General features: G+C 47.0%; 1 protein-coding gene across 2 annotated transcripts in view; it reads left to right on the top strand.

Moving 5' to 3' along the window:
* Positions 1-25,395, top strand: part of TBC1D22B (TBC1 domain family member 22B) — a 73,486-nt gene that overhangs the window by 33,944 nt on the left and 14,147 nt on the right. For both annotated transcript variants that reach the window (XM_036074351.2, XM_036074350.2), the window contains 5 exons: positions 1,394-1,508; positions 16,737-16,843; positions 17,527-17,602; positions 19,973-20,100; positions 20,386-20,481. In XM_036074351.2, coding sequence (XP_035930244.1) covers positions 1,394-1,508; positions 16,737-16,843; positions 17,527-17,602; positions 19,973-20,100; positions 20,386-20,481 — 522 coding nt within the window. The remainder of the gene's footprint in view (positions 1-1,393; positions 1,509-16,736; positions 16,844-17,526; positions 17,603-19,972; positions 20,101-20,385; positions 20,482-25,395) is intronic.

Raw genomic sequence — 25,395 nt, 5'->3', positions numbered from 1 at the left:
CTTGAGCTTCTGTTTCAAGGGAGGTAGGAAAGAATTTAAAAGGGCCTCCCTTAGCATATTGGGCCTAACACAGGTGAGGATGCCACACCCTTCCCTTGGCCCCAGAGAGCAAGTGGGCAAGTCTAGTGGAGGCAGAGAGGCCATCTCGTTTCCAGGCAGGGCTTTGTTCTCATTGCCTGTAAGGGCAGGAGTGTTGACAATGGGTGTGTTTCTCAGCTCCCTCTGCCAGCTGGAAGGCAGACACAACATGGGGGCTGGGAAACATCCTTTATTGTGTCTCTAGATTCTCTACTTCTCTCCTATGCTAGCTCACCAACTCCAAAACCATACAAGCATTTCCTTGCTATTGTTCTCCCTGGGGGTGGGGGTGGTTCTCCCTTGCACCTGACCTCTGAGAAGGCCTCTGCAGTCTTCCCCAGAGCCCGTGCGCTGTGGGGGCCCCCTCATCTCCCGTACCCCCGTGCGCAGTCACCATCAGCTCTGCCATTCCTCTGGTGTGGCTCATAGAGACATGAGGCAGCCCAGTCAAAGCCAGTGTAAAGAATTTGTTGAACTGGGGAGTTGCGGTCACCAGGATGAAGCCAGGAGATAAGCAGCATCAGAGAAGATGGGGCAGGAGGCGGGGGGAGGATTGAGAGGGCCTAATGAAGGCAGAGGGACCCCAAAAATCTTTTCTTTCTCCCCACTGTAGGTCTCTGGCCTCTTGTGGCCAATATACTTAACCCCAGCAGCTTTCCCATGGAGTCCCAGGCTGATTTCTCTGTTCTCAAGTTCCCAGCTGTAGGATTAGTTTTATTTGACTTCCTGTCCCCAGCGAATGTCCGGGTTGCATCCTGATACACGAAGTGACTTCCTGCATTGACAGTCTGTCACTGGCTCCCAGTCAGGCGGGGCTAGAAGTACATCTAAGTCTGTGTTTCTTTCCGTCTCCGTGGGGAGAAAGAGCGTGGTGGAGAGGGTGTTTCCTCTTCACCTCCTGTGATGATAAAAAAGATTTAGAAAAGATATCAGAACTAAGATGTTCTACCATCTTGCTTCTGGAGATGGAGAACCAGTTATCTACAAATGAGAGTGTGGTGGCCCGGTCAGTGCCATCCATAGCAGACCTTCTCCTCAGCCATTTGTGTCACTGTCCTGCCCTTTTCCACTTTTAGATCACAGTGACTGCCTACTGCAAAGAGAAACAGAGGGCAAGAACTGTCCACCCCTGCTTAAAAACAACCAGCTTCTTAGAAACTTTCTGCATTTTTATATACTTCCTTTGTCCCACAGTAGTTTTAGAATTTAATAAAAGTTCGGCCGCATCCCTGAGGTACGTTGTGAGGTGGGTAAGTGCAGGGAGGGAGCGTATCCCTATGATTTAACAGTCATGTTTTCTTTCTCATTTTCCTAGATCTTCGAAAGAATTCTATTTATCTGGGCCATCCGACACCCTGCCAGTGGGTATGTCCAGGGAATTAATGACCTGGTCACCCCGTTCTTTGTCGTCTTCCTCTCAGAATATGTGGGTAAGAAGCATGAGTACCAAGTTGAACAAACTATTGCTGTTTCTTATCTGCGGTGTGTTTGTTTTTCCCAAGAGTGCAGCCAGTAGGCATGTCTTGCTAAAAAAGAGATCGTGGCCCTCGAATACACAGCTAACCCTGTTGTGACAGCAGTAGCAGCCTGGAATTAGTTTCTCTCTTGAGATGGCCACAGTTCTCACCTGGAAACGACCTGCTTTGTCACAGAAGGACCAAATGGATACCTTTATGTTCTGCCATACACAGATGGTTCGAAGCTTTATTTGAGGTCATTTTGGGATTGTTTTGAACTTGTCTCAAACACAGGCCATCCTCCATGAAAGCTGGAATTTTAGATTGTACGTGAGGCCTTCACACTTGAGTTCATGTGCTGTATCTTAGCAGCAGGATGTGGCCGTGTAGAGGAGGAAAGCTGGGGGCACCAGAATCGAGCTCACGTTGGAGGTAACGGAAGAGGCCGAGGAGAGCTCCAGGACCTTGATTTCTCCCTTCCTCCTTCGCCTCTTGCCTCATTAGGTGTTTGTCACTTTGGATAGAAGGAGTGGATATCATGGCGGCAGTTAAGTTTTCTTACAGCTCCAGCCTCCTCCTCTGGCCAGGCCTGAATTAGGCAGAGTCTTAAAAGGGGTTAAGGATCCTCCCCTTCTCCTTTTGGTTTCCTCAACCTCTTGTGCTTAGAGATTCACAGGAAAACCTATCTGTCATGTTGGTTCTCTCAGCCAGTTAAGGGGGAGCTCATGAGGAAATAAGAACGTTGGAGGGGTCTCAGAACACCATCGTGTGATCCTCTCATTTCACCGATGGGTCGTGAGATGCCCTGTCTCCTTATTGGTGGCAGAGCAAGGACTAGAACCCTTTTCTTTAGGCTCTGGAGGCAGTGGGTTATTGTGGGTTTTGGTGGAAGCCAGTGCAAGGGGGAGGAGGGTAATGAGAAGTAGACCAGAGCAGAGCCCTTTGGAAGGTAAGGGCGTAAAAATGTCTCATTTGATCCATCTCATTGTTTTCTGATGGGCCTCAACGGATGGCGTTTTGGTCTTTTATGAATGAGGCAGTCTCTGAAAAGTAAGGCAACTGAATGGCACCATCCCTAGTCCCCCTTAGTGGCAGCAACCAGGGCAGAGCTGGGAGTAAGGTCACCCTTGCTCACTCAACCAGGGGATCCTAAGCAAAAGAAAGATAAGTTAAAATGTAGCTACCAAAAGCATATAAATAAAGCTTTTGCTATAGGACTTTTCATTTTCCCTTCACATTAATAGGTCAGCTTTCGGAGGCAGCTTAATTCTCTGTGTTTAACTTTATTAAGAGCAGTGCAGCTGATCTGTTGGGATTTGGGGGTAGTTTCTTGCAATAGCACTTTTCTGAAATAGTATTAAAGGATGAGCCTAGAAGGGTATTAAGCCATTCACTAATCGACATTTGGAGTGTAAACGCTGGCGTGAAATCTTGGTAACAGTATTAAGCCAGTTTGAAATAATCCGCAGCAGCTGCAGTTATAATTGGATGTTTAATTATCCTGTTAGCTGCCACTTACATTTTGTACGAAATTTTCCTTTTCTTTCTGTAGGCACAACGCTGTGGGTCCCACCAAGCGCTGTGCCTTTCTTTGATAGATGTGACTGCGCTCTGATCTTGGTATTTGTCAGCACCACCTGCCCGCCCGCGGCGTTTACGCAGTAAAGCGTGGGCTTCTCCGCCCTTCCTTGGGGCCAGTCTTGGCGAGGCACTACCCAGTTTTACTTCTGCAACAGACTTCAGAAGGGTCTTGGTACCTCCTCCTAGACTGAGGAAGGTGGGGTCCATTCATTTTTTATAAAAACTTTAATTAGGTTAAGTTTCAAACATTTGTAAAAGTAGAAAAATAGCATGCCACAAATCTTATCTCTCACCCACCTTCACCAGCCAGTCTTGTTCCATCCCTGCCTCTGGCCATTTTCCACCCTTTCCTCTTTGTGAATTATTTGGAAGCAATATCAGATATCATATCGTTTCATCCATAAATATTTTTGTATGTACCTCTAGAAGACAGTGATTAAAGAAACCCACAGCCATAAATGCCCTATTAACAGCTAAAAAGTTATAATAGCTTCCGAGTATAATCTAATATACAATCAGCATCCACATTTTTCTCATTCTCATAAATATGTCTAATAGTTTGTTTGAATCAGGGTGCAGATTGGGTCCACACGTTCTAATTGGTTGGTGTGTCTCTTAAATCTCTCTTATTCCATCAGTTCCCATCCCTCTCTTTTCCCCTTAGGATTCTGTAGCTTTAGCACCTTGTTTTTCCAGTTTTCAACCTGGGGCTTTGCCATGCCAACCGGTGATAACAACCTGATTCTTAAAGCACTTTACCATTTTGCAAAGCACTTTGACATACTGTATTTCACTCAGTAGGCCCCAGTATTTCTTTAAGGTAGGTGTATCAACTCAGTTTACAGGTGAGAAATCCAAGGCTCAAAGATTTAATGAGCTTTCCAGACTCAGACCCAGGTCTTTTGACCTTAATACCTGTCCTCTTTATATGATTTGGTGGTGTTTCAACTTAGATTCCTGTTCTTGGACTTCTAATGGCTCCCTCTACTCCATTCTGTGCCCCAAAGAGGGCAGTACCTTTCTTACTGCACCTTGCCTTTAAAAAAAAAAAAAATTGTGGTAGAAGTACATGCTCATTAAAAAAATCAAAACGGGCGCCTGCTTCTTCCTCTGCCTGCCGCTCCCCCTGCTTGTGCTCTCTCTCTCTCTAATAAATAAAATATTTTAAAAAATACATATTTCTCTGAAAGAGAGTCCCAGAAGTGCGATTGGTAGTCCTAAGAGCATGCCAAACAGGTACTACTAAATCACATTCCAGAGAAGTTTATACTGCAACCACTAATGTGTGGGTGCACTTTTCTTCGAATCCTTAGCAAAACTAGATATGTCAATCTAATCCTATTTCTGCAGCCTGGTAAATTAACCATGGTCTGTGTTTCAGTTTTTGCTTCACTTGCTCTGGAGTGAGGGGTACATATTAGCATTTCTGTCTTTGTGATCTGCTTGTTCAAATTCTGTACCATTTTTTCCTGTTGGATTGCTGGTCTTGTTGTTCTGTAGGGACTTTTGTAAATTAGATAGATTCATCCTTTATCTGGTATGTGTTAAAAATACTAGGTCCCACCACATGAAATTGCTAATATTCAGCCATTTTTACCCCTGCACCCCCCCAAAATGGGAATTTTATATGGCTCAACCTAATATTGTTTTTCTCCAAGACCATCACTTGTCTTTTAACTTTGTTTGTTGTGTCTCCTTATGTAGAACTTCCTAATTTTTACGTAGTCAAATCTGCCCATTCGGCAGGTGTTTATGAGCTCCTGTTACGTGCCCGGGGATAGAGGGGCTGAGCCGACAGGCGCGGGCCCTGCCCTCTAGTGGAGGTGCTCGAAAACCGTGCTGAGGACCCGAAGGAGACTGCTCCTCCTTCGTGGTTTTGGGATTCAGTATCTTGCTTAGGAAGTCTTTCCTTCCCCACTCCAATATTACGAAAATACCCTCCCGTGTTTTCTTCTCTTGTGGGTTTGTTTTTACATTTAGCTTTTTAAATTTCATTATTAATTTGCTTTCCCGTATGGTGAGGGTTGAGATTAAAGTTCCCGTGCAATCCAGTGGCTCATTATTTCAGCACCTTTTATAAATAACCATCCTTTCTTTGCTGCTGTGACATCCCTTTTCATAATATAATACTAATTCCTTTATTTACATGGCTCTACTTCTTTATTCTGTTCCATTTATCTCCATTTCTATGCAAGCAGCACACAGCTTGGGGTTTTGAGCTTTATTATGTGTTTTTATCATTATTCCAGGGCCCTTTCCTCATCCTTTTTAAAAAATTGTTGTGGCTCTACTTCCATATGAACTTCATGTTTCTACCTTTTTCTTTTTTTTAAATTTTATTTTAAATTCCAGTTAGTTAACATACAGTGTAATATTAGTTTCAGGTGCACAATGTAGTGATTCAACACTTCCACACATCATCTGATGCTCATCACAAATGCTCTGTTCAATCCCCATCACTTGTTTCATCCATCCCCCCCACCTTCTCCCCTCTGGTCACCATCAGTTTGTTCTCTATAGTTAAGAGTCTGTTTCTTGGTTTGCCCCCCTTTCTCTCTTTTTTTTTCCCTTTGCTCGTTTGTTTCGTTTGTTTCTTAAATTCCACCTATGAGTAAAATCATATGGTATTAGTCTTTCTCTGACTTATTTTGCTTAGCATAATACCTTCTAGCTCCATCCACGTCATTGCAAATGGCAAGATTTCATTCTTTCTTATGGCTGAATAATATTCCATTGTGTATATCATCTTTATAAATTCATCTGTCGGTGGACACTTGGGCTGCTTCCATATCTTGGTTATTGTAAGTAATGCTGCTATAAACATAGGGGTGCACGTATGCTTTTTAATTTGTTTTTGTATTCTTTGGGTAAATACCCAGTAGTGTTATTCCTGGATCACTGGGGAGTTCTATTTTTAATTTTTTGAGGAACCTCCATACTGTTTCCCAGAGTGGCTGCACCAGTTTGCATTCCCACCAACAATGCAAGAGTGTTCCTTTCTCCCCACATCCTCACCAACACCTGTTGTTTCTTGTGTTGATTTTAGCCATTCTGACAGGTGTGAGGTGTTATCTCATTGTGGTTTTGATTTGCATTTCCCTGATGGTGCGTGATGTTGAGTGTCTTTTTCATGTGTTTATTGGCCATCTGTATGTCTTCTTTGGAGAAATGTCTGTTCGTTTCTTCTGCCCACCATATGAACTTTAGAATCATCCAGCCAAATTCAGGAAGTAGGAGCCTTTTAGAATTTTTATCGGAGTTACAGTAAATTTATAAGTTAAGTTTTGTGAGCTTTTTTTATTGTAGCATCTTTATTGAGATGTAATTTGTATACCATATAATTCACCCATTAAAATGTACAGTTCAGTAGTTTGTAGTATATAGAGTTGTGTAACCATCACCACAACCAATTTAGAACATTTTCATCACCCCCAAAAGAAACCCTGTATTCCTTAGCCATCACCCCCAAGCTTCCTGTCCCCTCTACCCCTAAGCAATTGCTAATCTATTTTGTCTCTATGGGTTTGCCTTTTCTGGACATTTCATATAAATGGAATCTTACAGTATGTGGTCTTTTGTGCCTGGCTTCTTTCACTTACCACATTCTTGAGATTCTTCCATGTTGTAGTATCTGTCAGTACTTTTTATGGTCAAATATTCCATTGCATAGATATACCACATTTTATTTATGTATTCATCAGTTGAGGGATATAAATTAAGCTTTAAAGAAATAAGGCATTCAGACTTCTCCCCAGCCTCAAGATCTTTCTTGAACAGAGATACAACATTGTTTGTGGCCTTCAAGAAAAATTCTTGGGGCACCTGGCTGGCTCAGTCAGTAGAGCATGTGACTCTTGATCTCAGGGTCGTGAGTTCAAGCCCCATGTTGGGCATAGAGCTTACATTAAAAAAAATAAAAGGAGAAGAAGAATTCTCTTGTCTGGGTAATAATGCTGCTTTTCTCCCCTTCTCTGTTGGTGTCGTATCCTAATAAGGAGCTGCTGTGACACTCCCTACTGCAGGAGGCCTCAGGTATCCTTCGCCTGTGGGATAAGCCACACTGTTGCCCTCGTCATCCTGGGCAGGTCCCACCAGGTAGCCTTCCCCCGCCGCCCCATCTCGCTGAACTCTAGCGTGGACGATCTGCTCTATCAGAGCTGCTCCTGTATCTCCTCCCCGACCTCCTTCCCACCGCTGTCACTTCTATAAATTAGCACCTGATCTTACTTCATGGTGTGTCATATTTGTTGTAAAAGTGACTCCCTCTGAGCTGACAGAGAAGTTGTCTCTAGCTAGCCTGGCCCCCAGGCAGCTTCTTTATCTGCTGAAGCCAGCTGCTCACGTGGAGGTGGGTCACCTGTGGATAAGGCAGCTGTGTCTGGGCCCAGGGTGACGGTGCTAAAGGAGACGTAGTCTCCGGCCTGTGACCCCTGGGACTGCAGATGACCTCCAGACTCTCATCTACGAGAACTTCTGGGCTCAGATGATATTATTGATCTAGTTATGAACATATTAAGGTCCAGTATAACTGATAGTGTGGTCATCATCAAAATAAATTGCTTAATGGCGACTATTTAAGGGATACATATGAAGAAATCCTTCAGAAGAGCAGAGTTCATGATCTTGTTTTCAAAAACAGAGTGGTGTCTGCTGGTTTCTGTTAGTACAAAAAGAAACAGCATTAAATCACTCTCCCTCTTCTCTTCTGCAGGAAGCCGTATAGTAGGATTTTCATTTCAAGTTTTACTTGAAGTGTGAAGTTTTCAGAAGCATCACAGCCATGGAACCCCCAGAAGGGAAGTCTTTCCCAGGCCTCTGACTTAGGAGTCCAGTTCCCCATGTGACATTTCCACTTGGATATGTTGTAGATGATCAGGTTAGGGCTAGCGTGGCTACGTGTGACTGGGAACCCCAAATAATAGTATCTTAAGATAGAAAAGCTTATTTCTCTCACATGAAAAGTCAAGAGGTCAGTAGTCCAGGGCTTGTATGGTGCCCTAAGATATCAGGGACCCAGGTTCCTCTCTCTTATTGTTCTACCATTTTCATTCAGCCTCTGGTTTCCTTCTTGTGATCCAAGACAGTTATTTGTGCTCCAGCCATCATGTCTGGATTCCATCCAGTATGGAGGAAGAAAGGAAGAAAGGCATACTCCTTCCATTTAAGGACACTTCCAAAAGTTGTATGTAGTGCTTGGGTTTGCATCTCTTCTGTCTGCACTCAGTGATATGGCCATAGCTAGCTGCAGGTGAGGCTGGAAGCCCGGGTGCTAGTACCCTTTAGGGGTCCCTTCACCAAGAAGTAAAGGGGAACAGTTATTTGTGGACAGCCTGCAATTTTTGCTACCCCGAGGCTCCGCAGCCTCCATGTTTCACCGACTCCTTTTCTCCCCACACCCGGCCACACTTTTGTCTCAGTTGGCAGCATTTCCTGACTCTGAAGTCAGAAATGCTAAGAATTGGGCATGAGTCTCAGCCTTCTATATCCAGTGAGTTACAAAGCTCTGATGATTTTCTCAATGTTTCTTGAATCTGCCTCCCTCTCCATTCTCCTGTGACCACCCTGGGTCAGGCCTGGATTGCTGAAATGGCCAAGCATGTTTTCCCTTCTCTGGTTTTATCCCCCTTTCAAATCTACCTTACACGCTGTTCAGACACAGACTGGCCCATGCAGCTCCTCTGCTTAAAGCCCTTCAGTAACATCCCGTCACGTACAGGTTCAAGTGGCCGGGTTATCTAGCTCGTGCAAGGCCCTGTGGGATCTGCTTCCTCCTCACCCCTTCAACTCAGCCCTCCCAAATTGACATTTGTCATCTAAAGCCTGTCCTGCACCATCTCCTTCTTCTCCCCTGGGCTAATCCTCGTGCATCCTTTACAGAAGGAAGCCTGCCCCTCACCCTCCCCTTGCCCACGTCACCCCAATAGTGCTCTTTCCATGACCCTGTACGTTTCTTTTGTAGCACTTTACCACACTGGTTATCGTTTGTGTTGTCTTCCTGCTCTCTGCCACCAGATTATAGGATCCTTTGAGACCAGAGACTATTTTAAATATCTTATATTCCCATTGCTTTCATTTTGATGTCCAAAATAGGCCTTTCATACATGTCTAGATGAATGACTGAATGAAAATGTCACTATAACTTTGTCCAAGACATTTGGGGATTGGTATGGCTTTGCTACACTTGGCCACCAGAGGGCAGTGAATTACAATATTTTGGTGCTGTGCTGAGTTAGCCAGTTTTCTCTCTTCTAAGGGATGGACAGCATGTATTCATTGAGCGTCTGTACTGGGCACTGGGGATATGAATCATAAGTAAATCAAGTAGACAAAAATCACTGGCTTTTACTTTTATTTATTCAAGGAAAATGAAAGCTTACAGTTTCCAAAAGACTGTATAAGAATATTCGTAGCAATTTTATTCTTATAGACAAAAATTGGAACCAACCTAAATAATCTGATACAGGAAAATTCAATGGATTCGTACTAAGCAATAAAAAAAATGAACTATTAATAAACACAACAACATGGAAGAAACCATCCCAAAATCACTATGTTGAACAAAAGAAGTCAGAAACCAAAAAAGTACACGTTGTGTGATTCCATTTAAATGGAATTCAAAAATAATCCATGGCAACAGAAATCAAGGCAGTGGTTGACTGTGGTTGGAGATTGGGAAAAGGCATGAGGAAATTTCTGGGGTGCTGGAAATGTTCTCTATTTGGACTGAGGTATCTTTTACACAGATGTATACATGGGTCAGAATGGAACTGTGGGGGCGCCTGGGTGCTCAGTCGGTTAAGTGTCCGCCTATGGATTTCCTCTCAGGTCGTGATCTCAGGGTCGTGAGACCGAGCCTCATGTCAGGCTCTGTGCTGAGCATGGAGTCTGCTTGAGATTCTCTCTCCCCCTCTGCCCCTCCCCGCCTCCCCACTTGCACACATCTCTTGCTTTCAAAAAAAAAAGGGGGGGGGCTGTGCACTTATGTGTAGTCTACTGTATGTAAATTATACATAAAAAGAAATCCCTTCACAGAGCCTAACTTCTGATGAGCAGACACGGACAATGAATAGAAAAGCAGGTATTTTTTGCCGGATTGTGACGAGTGCTGTGGAGAAAACTGAAGCGGGGTTGATGCTGTGTTGGCAAGAGTGGTGACGGCAACAGGTTTCAAACAGGGCAGTGAGCCAGGGTCACACTGAGGAGAGGACATTGGCGCTAAGTCCTGAAGGAGGTGAGGGGCGAACTGTGCAGTTACTTTTTTGATAGTTGGCACGCAGATTTTCAGAGAAAAGGGCTTGTTCTTACCAATAGGCACCATGGACTCTGCCGCTAGGTCCTGGTCCCGGGCTGTTGGGGGTTAAACCCCAGCCCGTGCTCTCGGTTCCTGGGAGGCTTCCTTCTCCGCTTCATCTCCGACTCTCTGCATGTGATACCCACCCTGCCCATCCTGTTCCTCCCTGTCTCGTGATGTGTGGAGGCCAAAGATGAAACCGGACGGACTTCTGTAGTAATGGTGGGTTTTCATTACGGGCTTAAAAGGACATTCCTTGTTTGCTTTTTTTTTTTTTTTAAGATTTTATTTATTTATTTATTTATTTGGCAGAGAGAGAGCAGGAGAGCACAAGTAGTGGGAGCTGTGGAAGGAGAGGGAGAAGCAGGCCCCCTGTCAAGCAGGGAGCCTGATGCGGGGCTCAATCCTAGGACCCTGGGATCATGACCTGAGCCGAAGGCAGTCACTTAACCAGCTGAGCCACCCAGGCGCCCCTCTTGTTTGCTTTTAAAGCATAAACTTTATATTGAGGAATAATACACTTTTTAAAAAGCACATATCTCATACATGCGCAGCTCGACACATTTCCTCTAACGAGCCAGCACCCGTGTCAAGTCATGGGACATTTCCAGCACTGCCGAAATCCCCGTGTTCCCTTCTAGTCCTACCCCTCAGAGGTAACTGCTTCACTGACTGCTAGCACCCCGGTCAGTTCTGCCTGTTTCTGAACTTCCTATAAATTAAATCATGTAGTAACAGTATTCCATTTTCTATCTTAATGCTCTTGGTTTGGAGGGACTTGGGGAGTGTGGTTGATGCTGAAGTTTTTAGCACCCACCTTATTTAGACGCTTTCCTCAAGATGCCTCCTGGCCCCGTCTTCATAGATGAAGGAAGCAGCCTCGTATGTGCCAGGCAGTTGAGGACTATGGGAGGCTCTTCCCAGCAACACACAGCCAGAGCGCTGAGCTGAACCACTTTGAGCTGACGCTTGAGAGCAGTGTGTGCATTTGGTGGCATGTCCAGGGCTGGATTTCTTGTCTCAGAGGAGGGGAGTTCTCCAAGGGCAAATTGTGGCTTATCATCTCTGGGACTTTCAGACCTCGCCTGCCCTCTCCCTGGCAGTGAGCTGAGTGGCACGTGCGTGCCTGCCTGCTGGCTCTGTCTCTCTGGCATCTGACCCAGAATAAGTGAGAAATTGTAACCGAGGAGAAATTGTGATAGCTAACATATGCAAGATGTTTGAGCCTAGATGAAAAGCCTCTGAGCAGCTGACATTGGGGGCCCTGGACTCCCCAGAGCCTGTTCACATCATGGTGTCTTGGTGACATGCTGCCTGTCCCTGTGAGTGGTCTCTGGGCAGGTCCTAGAAGAGTAAGTATGCTGGACTGGGCCCTTCTTTGGCCCCTTTCACCTGAATACTCATATGGTCTGTGTTTATACGATCTGGGGTCCTAGAGCCTGTGCCAGGAGGCTGAGTTAACCAGCAGTCATGAATGTTTGCTAAGTAAAAGTAATACAGGAACCTGAGGAAAATTGAGAAAATGTGGCAGTATGCTGTTTTTAAAATTAATTTTAACTGGGGTATCATGACACACGTATACTCAGGCTACTCCACGCTGAGTAGGGTACAGCCAGAGATCATGTATCGTTCTGAGTTAATCCTTACCTTTTAGTCACCTCACTGACTGACAAGCACAGTGTCAGGAGGGGCTCCCTGGTCAGCTGCTTCTCTGCATCTTTGAGACAGCACGCCTCCCTTCTCACAAACCGTAACGCAGTCCTCATGAAACAGAACCGTCTCCCTGCGCGTCTCTGCTCTGTAGGAGCCTCAGAAGAAGTCTTTCCTCTGACCTTCTCCCTGGACGAGACCAGCTCTCCTTACTCTTCTTTCTCTGTCAGGTCGTTTGACCTTCCAGGGATTAGCCGGGGGTCCCTCCACCCTCTCCATACTAGGTTTATGGTGGCATCCTTGTCTCAGCTACTACCATCATATGCTTACCTGGAAATGCCAGATGAATAGTGCCCAATAATATTTATTTATTTATTTGAGAGAGAGAGCGAGAGAGAGAGAAATCCTAAGCTGTGGGGAGGGGCAGAGATAGAGGGAGAAGCAGACTCCCCAGTGAGCAGGGAGCCTGAGACCAGGCTGGATCCCAGGACCCTGAGATCATGACCTGAGCCGAAGGCAGACATCCAACTGACTGAGCCACCCGGCGCCCCCAATAATACGTTTATATAGCACTTAAGAGTGATTACATACAGGTGATCAGATGAATTCCTTGACCCTTTTCTTGGCGTTTTCCTGGATGAAATATTTAAGTCTTATTTTATGAGGTTCTTTAGATGTATGACCCCAATTTTACTTTTTTCCTTTTGTCAGTTTACTTTTGTGTTCGGAAAACATTACGTAAGGTATTCTTATGCGTCTGGTCTTAAAAAAATAAAAACAGGAATCAGGTAAACCAGAGGCTTTGGGAGATAGAAAGGCTGTCTGAATTCTGATGCTTCAAACCTTCTCCTGTCTGCCAGTTGGGCTGAATCATTCTGACCCAACAGATCACAAAATCTAGAAATTGCCGTGCAATCACAGATGGTTCCTGGGAAGTGCCTAGAGCAGCAAAGAGACAAGTTACTCTTGTCAGTTTAAGCAGAACCAGTTCTTCCCAGAGCTGTAGGGGAGTATTTGAGGCATATACAAGCCTGATTTCAGGCCCAGGACTTGGAGTTCTCAGAAAAAGAAACACTTGACTGGAGTCACCACTCAAGTACATTTTATCTGCTAATAAATGGGCATGTTCTCGTCAAGCCCAGAGTGGGCAATTTGATTCTTATAAAGAGCTTTTGGGCTTCCTCTTTTTGGATGCTTTGCCTTTTAAAATAGCCATAAAATATCCTTAAAATCTCATTGCCTCCAGTCTGAGTCCTGGCTGTTGTATGCTCCATAATGACAACCGAAGACGCTGCCCTCATTCGAGACTGCATTGCTGGCATGGTTTCCCATTCCAACTTCAATTATATGTTGAATTTTCTCAAGTGGAATGTTTAATGATCCTTCTGAACAGACTGTTTATGCTGAATGAAGCTCTTCAGAGAGCATTTGGGCCTCCCTTTCTCTGCTGCTTTTTGCTGGTGCACTCAGCTCACAGTTTTTGACTGAATGTGTGAATTTTATCCTCCCAGCAGGCAGAACACTAGAACTAAACTCTCCTCCCACTCCCTGAAAGGCTGCTGCACTCGCTGTCTGTGAAAGCAAAGGGCTAATGGGCAGGCCAGGCATCAGGGCAGCACATGGGGAGACAAGAGCCCCCCAGGAGGGCTCAGCATCTTGTCTGTTGGTCCCTTTGCTCCCTGGACAGCTCAAGGTTTGGAATTGGTACAGTTACTGAGAGTGGCATCTTACCGACTTAAGACCTCATGTTGTTAGATTTTCCTCCTTTAGACCGAATGGTGGAAATGGAAAGCTTTGAAAATTGACTTATTTTTAAGGTACGTGTTGGGATTAGGTTAAATTTGGCTGCGAATAAGAGATCCAAAACAACAGAGGCTTCAGAAGAGATAGAAGGTTATTTGTTCCTCATTTAATGACAATGACACTAGCTAACATTTACATAATGCTAATTTTGTGCCAGGCAGGGTTGTTCGCACCTTTCATGTATTAACGTACTGGGAGGGTATTACCACCTTAACCAAGGAGGCATTGAGGCACCCAAGTGAAGTCATTTGCCCGAAGCCACGTACCTAGTGAGTGACAGAGCCAGGATCTGAGTCTGGCTCCAGAGTCTCTACTCTCAGCCCCATGCTATTCTGTCTGACAAAAAACCCACAGGCTGCCAGGGCCAATCCTCAGTGTTCTCGGGGACCCAGACTCTTTCTCCCTTGTTACCCTTACCAGTTACATTTCCACTGCAGTGTTCTGGAATTGTAGAGTGCCCAAGTTGGGAAAGACTCCTCAAATTCTTAGGGAGTTCTGGGATGTTCATTTGGGAAATGTGTGTGGGAGTACCAGGAGTGGTTTTTGTCTGGAGCCTTTCTCGTGGGTTTCACAGTTTTCTTATAAGCCTCTTCTCTCAGAAAGGGGGCTGCTGCCTAGGACAGGGTGGAGCAGCTGTGGTCACTCAAGGAAATGGCACTGTCCTCCCGTACTGCTGGCCGGGCCCTGGAGAGTGGGCTGGCGGAGCCTGTGGGTCAGGTTGTCTGTGGTGGTTGGAGGTGACAGGGAATCCACCCCCGGGGGGGGAGGGGCGGATATGTAACGTGGTGGGGGTGCATGTGGTGCACCACGGGAGCATCTCAGAAATGTAATACGGAGGCCAAGGGAAAAAGGAAGATTCTGAACTGGGACTTAGAGCTCAGTAGTATTTAACTAAATCCATAGTATGTATATGTTACATAGTAAGTGTTGAAGTTGGCGGGGAGCGGGGGGGCGGTAGAGGGGAAGATGATATTTCTTGGAAGGTTTTTTTTTTTAATGTGATTTCTCAAGTGGACCTTTATATGTTATCTGAAGTCTTAGTTCCTGCAAGCTTAGTGTTAGTTTACAAGCTCCTTATTCCTTTTTAGTGATAAAAGGCAGGTGTAGTCAGTTGTAGCCCCTTTTTTCCTAAAATAATGTGCATTTTTTTCCTGACTGTAAAAATTATGCTTATTGTAGAAATTTTGAAAAGTCTCGTAAAGCTTGAAGAAAATAAAAATCTTTTATCCCTACTACCTAGGGAATAAACACTGTAAACCTTGTGATATATTTTGTCTTTCCTCTGTGCTTATATAAGCACACATAAATATTGTATGTAAGGTAGCTGAGAGTATACCATAAATAAATTTGTATCTTGCTCTTTTCCCTTAAAACTGTGACTTTCCTGTGTCATTACAAATTCTTAATAAACTTCATCTGAAAGAAACTGTATTGTACCTACTGCGTGCCAGGCACCGTTGTTAGCACTTGGCTGGATTACCTGTGGCCGTACTTCGAGTCAGACTTTCAGGTTGTTTCTAGCATTATAGTTTTTCTGACAAAGCACCCCACCCTCCCCAAAAAGGTTTTTCTAGCCCTTGATGTCCATTTAAAAATGCAGTTTATACAGGATGAAAATCCGAGAATTGTTACACGTTGCCCAAGGGGGTTCACTTGTAGGTCTTAGTAATAATTCTCATAAATGAAAGGGCTGGATTCTGAATGTTTTGTCGGGTGCCTCTGTCTCTGCAGCACCAGGGACTGCAGTGAACGTCCTGTTTTCAAAATAGGGCTCTGGGTCTAAAGAGAAAAGCCGCCTCTGTCACAGAACTCGAGCCTGAACGTTTCCTCCTGTGGCCTCGGCCGAGCACACAGGGGCCTGTGGGTTGAGGCGGCCCGTCGTGTTGGCCAAGGAGGGCCTTTCTTAGTACTTCCGCTCCTGTGGCAGGAAGGAAACCTCCCGTGGCCTTTTCCTTCTTCAGGGTTCTAGAAGACTCTCGATGTTGTCCCCACTTGGATCTCCGACCAGATAGACTACCTTTCACTACTGTTACTTAGTGTGGGGTTTCCATGAGAAGCTAATAGGTGATCCTCTTTAAAAGAAGTCCTGTGGCTAAAGAAGCCTGGAAAGTGCTGGATAAATAGGGTACAGATTTACTTAATGCAGAATTCGTTATAACTCCTCATGTCCTTCTGTATATGCTATGATCTTTGTGAATCTCCATGATGAAGATATGTGAGGCACCATTTCTCAACCCTATTCGTCTATGGAACCCCCTTCTTTTGGAGTATCCTATCGTTTTGATGTTTTATGGAACCCTGTTTAGGAACTACCAACTTGGTGAAACTAAATCCCAGAAGCCCCCACAGCTTTGGCCCATCTGCCCTCACGTGCTCATCTTCACTTCTGAGTGGTAAGACCGTGGGTCTGCCTTCTCAGAATATGGAGATTCGGTCTTTAAAATGAACCATGGGGACCATTTGGCCCCACCTTTCTCACTACATACAAGTGTGAGTGTGCCAGACAGCTTACTGAATTTCTGAAATCAAAGAATTTTTCCAGACCATCTCCGAGGGTCTGGGTAAAGCTCACTGAGCATGAGGCCTGAAATACCTTTTTCTAAAACTGAATGACAAATGCAGAAGAGAAGGGTATGTTGGACCCAGGGGAATTGGTGTGAGAAATGGCCTGTTCCGTGTTGTAATGAGGTCCTCAAGCACTTTCCTGGGACACGCTTGCCCACCTGACCAGGGGAGGAGGAGGGCAGGCCCTTGTTCCTGGGGATCAGGTTAGCTGGGCTCTCCCCTGGCCTTAAGGACCCTGTTGAAGTTACTAGACTCTGTCTTTCTCCATTTTTTAGAGAAGACCTTGACTTTCTTCTCCTTTTGTTTTACAGAAGAGGATGTGGAGAACTTTGATGTGACCAATTTGTCTCAGGACATGCTTCGAAGCATTGAAGCTGACAGCTTTTGGTGCATGAGCAAGCTGCTAGATGGGATCCAGGTGAGCCGGATCTGCCCTTGTGGGTGGCCTGGGTCCAGGGGCTCCCCGCAGGCCTTTGAGGCCCTTCCTGCCCTTCTGCATCATGCAGGGTTCCCCACCCAGCATGGTTCTTCCTCGTTTCGGTCCATCCATCTTCACCTCTTTTGTTAACTTTACAGTTTTCCCCCAAAGGCAGTGGTCCAGCGTCCCCGGGAGTCTAAGGAAGTCTCTGTGTTCCCCTGGCTTTGTCCTCAGAGTGTGCCACTCCTTTCCACTAGACACCCCGAGCCAGGTGGTGTGCCCCCACATTGCAAGGCTCTGTCAGGCTCTCCCCACACTCTGCTGTTCTGTTTATTCCTTTGTTTCTTAGAATGCTGGTAGCAGCTTTGGAAAAACCGCCTGTGCTTTTTTTTTTTTTTAAGATTTCAATTTATTTATTTGGCAGAGAGAGACACAGCGAGAGAGGGAACACAAGCAGGGGGAGTGGGAGAGGGAGAAGCAGGCTTCCTGTGGAGCAGGGAGCCCGATGCGGGGCTCGATCCCAGGACCCTAGGATCATGACCTGAGTCAAAGGCAGACGCTTAACGACTGAGCCCTCCAGGCGCCCCAAAACCGCCTGTGCTTTTAAACGTGTTTCAGTGAACTTGAGAGCGGTAGCACAGCTTTGGAGTCTGTGTTCATCCTGGGCTCTCTGTCATTTGCAGGATAACTACACCTTTGCACAACCAGGGATCCAGAAGAAGGTCAAGGCGCTGGAAGAGCTTGTTAGCCGGATTGATGGTAGGTGGAGGGAAGAGGAATTCTCTGGCATAAAGCACAGTATGATTCTGACACAAGCCAGGGGTGCTGGTGGGGCCTTTCCTCAGCCCCCTGCCTTGCCACGAGCCTCTCCAACTCTGTGCCATTGGCTGTACCACGTCCTTCGGCGTCTTGGCAGGAAGGGGAGGGGAGAGCTTTGCTGGCACCTCAAGTTCTTCTTTCTCCTTTGCATTCTGTCACCAAGTTCTACCAATTCTCTTTCAGCGTCTCCCTTCACATTCACCTTTTTTTTTCTTTTTTTCCTCTCCCTTAACCACCCCCCCCTTTTTTTTTCTTTTCAAATTCACCCTTTCTGCTCCATTTCCCTAGCCACAGCTCTGGTCCAGCCATGCCTGGGTTTCTGCAGCTTCCTTCTAGAAAGACTTGCCTCCTCCATATTCTTTCCTCTTCCAAACCTTCTGTCGCTCAACTGCATCGTTCTAAAGCACTGTCCTGGTCACGTCCCTCTCTTGCTCGGAAGCCTCCTGTGGCTCTCCATTGCTTTTAGCGTCAAGCTGTAGTCCGACCTTGTCCTTGACGTGGTGATGTCACTCGGGGCTCCTGGGCTTGATGCACAGTCCTCAGGTCTGACTGATACCCTGGCAGGGCTTTTCTACAGCTCCCTGGGACCTGTTTGGGCGGGGGGGGGGGGGGGCAGGGAGGGAGACATGGCTCTTCCTAAAGCAGGATGTCTTTGAGGAGCAGGAGCCTCGCAGTCATTCCTTGGCTCTGGCTTGGGATCCGAGACTCTAGAACTAAAAGGCAACTCGGGAAGCCCTGCTTTTTACTGATAAAGAAACTGAGACCCAGTAAGAGACGTCGGAATTAAGTTTCATAAAGAAAGCCTAGCACTTCACAGCGAAGTCTTCTGCTAAGTGGGTTCTGTAGCACCAGCTAAGTTGTAAAGCTTTTTTAGGACTCCGCCAGGAACTGCACAACTAAGAAATCTCATTCCAGGCTTTTTATCAGGGATTTTGCGCTTCACCAGAGCAATGGCTTCCCCGGCCCCCCACCCCCACCCCCACCCCCCGGACAAAAACTGCGTGTCTTTCTTTCTTCCCCAGCTTCTCTTTTCCTGAAAACCTTCCCTGATTTGTACCACTCATTCCAGCTTCCTTTTATGACTTAGGATTTCAGTCTTCCCATCTTGTTTGCTGATTTACAGTGGTTTCCGACACATCGTCCGTAGGATGTTTTCTCCTCTTTGTCTCATTGCCCTGACCCAGCTGTTAGTCCCAGTGTGGGGCCCACATGCAGCTCTCTTGCATCCCTCATCCCAGGTTCCAGAGGGCAGAGGCTGCGGTTTCTGCCACCATCTGCGTCATCCTTGTTTTTTCTGCCCTCGCAAATACCTGATCAGTAAAGGCATAGTACTTGAGGATAGGGGATTTATAAATGTCTATGGCCTTATTGTTTCATTCAGTTATACAAGTAATATGCATTAGAAAAATTAAAACAATTTGGAAAAACACAAAATAAAAAATAAACATCCTCCCCCTTCCTTAAATTCTATTCCCCAGAAATAACCATTGTTATTAGTTATTCTTTCAAAAAATTATATATTTACCACATGCCAGGTGCTGTTGTACGCACTTTTGTTTTCTCATTTTATCCTCCCCCAAACCTTCTGAGGTATAAATGATTATCTGCATTTTATAGATTAGGAGACTGAGGAAGATAATAATTTTTTTAAAATGCTAGTAAGCACTGTTTAAAGGGCTATCATGTAGAACAGGGATCCGGTTGGTTTGGGGTTGTTCCAGAGCACCACACAAACACCGAGGGTGGGAGTCAGGAAGGAGCTAGTTTCTATTGAATACAGCGAAGCACTTTCTGGTGAATCACTTAATACATCAGTGGGAGAGGCTGCCCTTGCTGGAGTCAGTGAACCTCATTCTCCGGCAGTGTTTAAGTCCCTGCTGGCTGCCATCTGTCAGGGATGCTGAGGAGGAAGTCCTCACCGGCGGGAGGATGGCCAAGGTGACCCCCATGGTTCTTTTCCATTCTGGCTCCTCCTCTCAAGAGTTAATAGGGTCAAGCAGCCAAGTGGACCTCACGTCTGCCGCTTTATGGTGAGAGCAGGCCTGTGAGGGAAGAAAGGTACTAGAACATCACCATGGATGTTAAAATAGTCTCACTACGTGTGGGGCTGTGTTAGCCAGGCAGTGTGGCTGTGAGATGGTGGAAGCAAGCCTAAAGGATGGTCAGATGCCTGTTTGGCCCTTCTATGCCTGGCTTCCCCAGGAAGAGGGGGGAGAAAGAGATGGAAACTGCCTTTGTGGCTCATGTGACTCTCTCAGGGACCAGTCCCCTAGGTTGAACCCTTGGGGCCAATGACGCTTCCTGTTTCAGAGCAGGTACATAATCACTTCAGGAGGTACGAGGTCGAATACCTACAGTTTGCCTTTCGTTGGATGAACAACCTGCTCATGCGGGAGCTTCCCCTTCGCTGCACCATCCGCCTATGGGACACATACCAGGTATGAAGGGACCCCTGCCCGCTCCATGCCATGCTGTCCCTGAGGCGCCCAGCTCCCCGCCCTGCTGGAGTGTACTGCTCAAGAGCCCCCCCCCCCCCTTTCTGTTTCTGTGTTTGCCTCAGTCTCGTGGGCAGGGCCGCTGCAGAATCTGCTCAGGCCTCTGTGTGCCCAGCCATGAAAGGAATGCTGTGCTGTGTGCCCACCTTGCAGCAGGATTGGAACCGAGAGGCCTAGAGCTGGCTCTTTGTCAGGGCTTGGAGACCTAACAGTTCTTTCCCTTCCCAGTCTGAACCAGAAGGGTTCTCCCACTTTCATCTCTACGTGTGTGCAGCCTTCTTGATCAAGTGGAGAAAAGAGATCTTGGATGAGGAGGACTTTCAGGTGAGTGGCCAGGAGCCCAGCCTGGGCCAGGATGAGCATCAGAGTGGGAGTTATCCCGTCCGTGGGGCTGTACAGATAGAAGGGGCCACGGCAGGTACGTGGCCAGGAAGAGGGAAGCAGACAGGCTGCTCAGAAGAGGTTGCCCCTCCTGGTTGGCAGAATGGCCAAGTCAGCGGGCCCCAGAGTTCTTCGGTGTGAAAAAGGGTCTTAGGGCCAGAGATGCTGCAGAGCATGTAGACAGGCCTAAGAGATGTTTCATTCATTCATTGAGAAGCATTTGCTGAATGCTTGCCCTGTGCTGGGCACTATTGAAGGCATAGGATATATTGAGAAGTAAGTCAGACAGAGATCTCTATTCCCACAGAGCTTACATGCTAGTTGGGAAAGAGACTTAACAATAAACAAGAACATAGTAAATTAAACAGAATGTTAGGTGATTTTTTTTTTTTTTTTAAAGTAGAGCAGGATAAAGGGATTATTAGGTGGTAGGGAAGGGACAGTTTACAATTTCAAAAAAAGTAGGGTAGGCTCACTGAGGTGACATTTGAGCCAAGGCTCGGGGAAGGCGAGAGAGTGAGTCATGGACATCTGGGGCAAGAGTGTCCAAGCAGAAGGAACAGACAGTGCAAAGGCCTGAAGGCGGTGGTGTGCCTGGGCTACTTGCAGAATCATGGCGGTGGCCAGTGTGGCCTGGAGCACAGGGGTCCATACAAAGAAGAGGAAAAGGTGAGGCCAGAGAGTCACAAGGGACCCAGATCATAGAGGACTTTGTAGCCACTTGGGCTTTTACTCTGAGTGGACAGGGAGCCCTAAGAGGGTCTTACGCAGAGGAGGGACGTGATCTGACTTATATTTTCAAAGGCTCACTCTGGCTTCTACAGAGATGGTGGGTATGGACACAGGTGGGAGCAGGGAGACCAGGCGGGAGGCTGTTAGAATCCTCCAGGGGAGACACGAGGGTGGCTTGGATCCGCATGGTGGCAGTGGAGGTGTGGCAAGTGGGTAGATCGTGCATATATTTTGTAAATAGAGCCAACAGGATTTCCTGATGAACTGGGTGTAGCTTAGGACAGAAAGGCATGAGTCAAGATGACTGAGTTCATGTGAAGGCTGTAGGAGGAGCAGGTTTAGGGAGGACTTTCAGGAGTTCAGTTTTGGGCATGTCGAATTTGAAATGCCATTAGACACCCAAATGGAGATCTACGTAGGCAAATAAATGTTAACGAGTCTGGAGCTCAAAAGAGAGAGAGAGGTCTGGGCTGGACACGTATGTTGAGGAGCCTTTGGCTAGACGGTCCTTAAAGCCGGGACAGTAGGTGAACCCCCTAAAGAAGTGGGTGTGGACAGAAGAGAGGAGAGGCCTGGGCCTGAGCCCTGGCACATCTTCGTGAGGAGGCCGAGGGGGCTGCCAGGGAGAGTGGGGTATTGTCCTGGAAGCCTTGGCCGGGGATGTGAAGAAGACTGAGGGCACGTGTTAGCGGTGGATAGCCAGGCCGCTGCTCCAGGAGGCCCAGGAAGGGGGGAATGGGGACTGGGGGATCGAGGAGATGGACTGCGAGGCTCTGCAGTCTGCAGGGACAGGCCTGGAGCTGCTCACGGTCGTTCTGTCTGGGGACAGCTGGGGGCTTTTCTTTCTCCGCTTTGCACGTTTCTGAACTGAGGGGTTTCCTTTTTCTTTCTTTCTTAATGGGCATATATGTCTTTTAAGAGCAGGCGGGGGGGAATGCCAGAGAAGGTGGAACGTTCTTCTGAGCTCTAACTAATAACGTAGGTGTTCTCAAGAGCAGCAGCTCCCCGTGATCCCTGAGCCCCTGTGCTGTGCCTTTCCGTGCAGAGTCTGGTCCACGGATGGATGGAGAGGCAGGACCCCACTTGCCCACGTTAGGGCTCCGGGCAGAAAAGGGCAGAGTGGGCTTCTGGAAGTAGACACCAGCTGTGGTGCGGAGGCCGCAGGCAGCTGAGGAAGAGCCACGGCTTCTGCCAGCCAGCCGTGTGTGCGGCGTCCTAGGATAAATGAGCACAGGGGGCTGGAACAGCCGTGTGCTGGGCTAAGCTATCAGTTTTGATCATGTGGTTGAGGTGGAGCAGGCTATCAAGAGCATGAAGTCTAATTTAGTTCTCATGAGCCAGGCTCAGAGGGCCTTGTCATATGTGATAAAAGTGCTTCCCAGATTAGCTCAGAGAGGTGGAGGTGATTCCTGGAATGGCTCTTAGCAGTTCACAATATCGGCAGAGCACAGGACCATAATAGTCGATGCCTTTAAACCTATGTTAGACACAGAGATGTTCTTCTTCACTGGGTTGCACATTTGATTATCTGACCGATTTGAGGTCTTTGTGCCATAACCCACGGAAGGACAGTGTGGATTTGTGCCTGCTGCGTAGGTATTAACACCTCAGGTGGCCTACCGGAGGGGTGTCACCTCTTCCTTTTAGACAAAACAGAATGGGCAGTTACACTCGATGATCTGCAGAGTGCCTCCTAGCCCCACAGTTCCCTAATTGCATGGCTAAGAAAAGAAAACATGTGCCTGGTGGTGTTAAGATAGGCAGGCGGTGTCCCTTAGGGGACAGAAGCATGGCGCAGGTTGGAGGAGCAGGGTGCAGGGGCATCGTGCGAGATTGTGTGAGGCTGCCCGTGAGCTCTGCGGCGGACGAAGGCTGACTGCTAACGGGCCACCTGTAATGAAGTCACTGCCGCGGGACCTCTCGAAATGAATACCGGGATCCCAGGAAGCCAGACTGGCCCAGCCTGGATGAGAGAAGTTTTAGGGCTAAAAACTGCGACGACTTGGTGCACCTGGGTGGCTCAGTCAGTTGGGCGTCTGACTCTTGGTTTCGGCTCAGGTCATGATCCCAGGGTCCTGGGTTATCGAGCCCCGCGTCGGGCTCTGCGCTCAGCGAGGAGTCTGCTTGAGAATCTCCCTCTCCCTCTTCCGGTCACCTAGGGAGTAAGTGGTAGATAGCCAGAATCCTTATCACACACCTGCGTTGCGCTCTGCTGCCTCTACCTTGGAGTCTGGCCGAGCACCTCCTGGGGCACTTGAGCCGAATTCATACAGTAGCTACTCAAGGATCCCAGGCAAGGATCTGCCACCGTTCCCAAGCCTCCCACTTCCCCCTCCCCTTTCCCCTTCCCCTCCTCTCCCTCCACCTCTCAGGGCTTCCTCTGCCCTCCACCACTCCTAACCTTTCACTGACAATCCCTTGCAGACTTTCTTCTCACAAAGTAAATGTTTAACAAAAAATTGGTTGTTTTAAGACTGAGAAACAAGTGCTCCAGGGTCCTCCTTTTGATCTACTATTCTGGCTCCTGGGTTTTTCTCCTCCTACTGCCTGAAGTACCTGTGACCTCCTCATTCCTTTTCATGCCCTCCCTCCCCGGGGCTCAGAACCACCCACTCTTGTCTCTGTGGAAATGTAGGGCCCGAATGACCACCAGGCCTGAAGGCAACAGGGAGTTCTGGGCATGGGTGCAAGTTGCTGGGGCAGAGGGTGTGGGCTTCTGTCTGGGAAGTCCTGGAGCCCCGCCCAGGCCCCGAGAGAGCTGCCAGACTTCAGAGCCACCAGCACTCTAGGGGCTGAATGTCAGCCTCAGGAGGGGCTGCGGAGGAGGGACCCCACTCAAACCAGGTTTTGAAAAAAGTGTTCTCTCTCTCTCTCATTTATTTATCAGAGAGAGAAGCAGCATGAGAGGGGAGAGAGTCAGAGGGAGAAGCAGGTTCCCTACTGAGCCAGGAGCCCGATGTGGGACTTGATCCCAGGACTCTAGGATCATGACCTGAGCCAAAGGCAGTCGCTTAACCAACTGAGCCACCCAGGTGCCCCGTGCTCTCTCTCTTTTATTTTGAACTAATTTTGTGCTTATAAAATGTTGCAAAAATAGTCGAGTTCCCAAATAGCCCACCCATATGCACTTAATGTTTACATCTTATATGCCATACTATAATTAACCAACCAGGAACTTCAAGTTGATAAAATATTACTAATCTACAGGCCTTATTTAAATTTTACCAGTTTTCCCATTAATGTTCTTTTTCTGGACCAAGGTCCAATTCAGGATCCTCATTTGGGACAATTCCTCAGTCTTTGTCTTCCTTGACAAAGAAAATTTTCAAAACTTTTGAAGAGTACTAATTAGTTATTTTATAGAATGTCCTTTACTTTGGGGTTGTCCTATGTTTTCTTATGATGAAATTGAGGGTCATGCCTTTTGGGGAAGAAACCACAGAGGTGATACGTCCTCAGGATATCCTGTCAGGAGGTACAAGGTGCTGGCATGTCTCAGTCCCAATGCTTTCGATCACTTGCCTTATGTGGGTCTACCAGGCTTCCCCACTGTAAAGTTACTATTTCTCCTTTGGTAATTAATAGGTACCTTCTGGTACCTATTAACACTTTGATACTATATAATTCCATTGTTTCCCATCATTCTTTCACCCACTAATCTTAACATCCATTGATGGTTCTTGCCTGTAACAGTCATTACTGTGATGTTTGCCTAATGGAGATTTTCTATTTTTACCACTTCTTCTGCATTTATTAATGGCCATTCTACTCTAAGGGAGAGCAGTCCCTGCTCTCCCTTTTATTTATTCAACTATTTATTTATATCGGTATAGATTCATGGGTGTTTATTTTATTTCATGGGTTATCTGACACTGTCATTATTTTGCTATTCAGGTTGTCCCAGCTTTGGCCCTTGGGTGCTCCTTAAAGTTGTCTTTTTGACCCCATCATTTTTTTAAAGATTTTATTTATTTTAGGGGTGCCTGGGTGGCTCAGTTAAGTGTCCGCATTTGGCTCGGGTCATGATCCCAGCGTCCTAGGATCAAGCCCCATGTCGGGCTCTCTGCTCAACAGGGAGCCTGCTTCTCCCTCTCCCTCTGCCTGCCACTCCCCCTGCTTGTGCTC

The sequence above is a fragment of the Halichoerus grypus genome, chromosome 9 (genome assembly GCF_964656455.1).
Source record: "Halichoerus grypus chromosome 9, mHalGry1.hap1.1, whole genome shotgun sequence".
Classification (NCBI taxonomy): Eukaryota; Metazoa; Chordata; class Mammalia; order Carnivora; family Phocidae; genus Halichoerus; species Halichoerus grypus.
The sequence above is the reverse complement of the archived record's forward strand: the minus strand, read 5'-3'. Positions and strand labels throughout refer to the sequence as shown.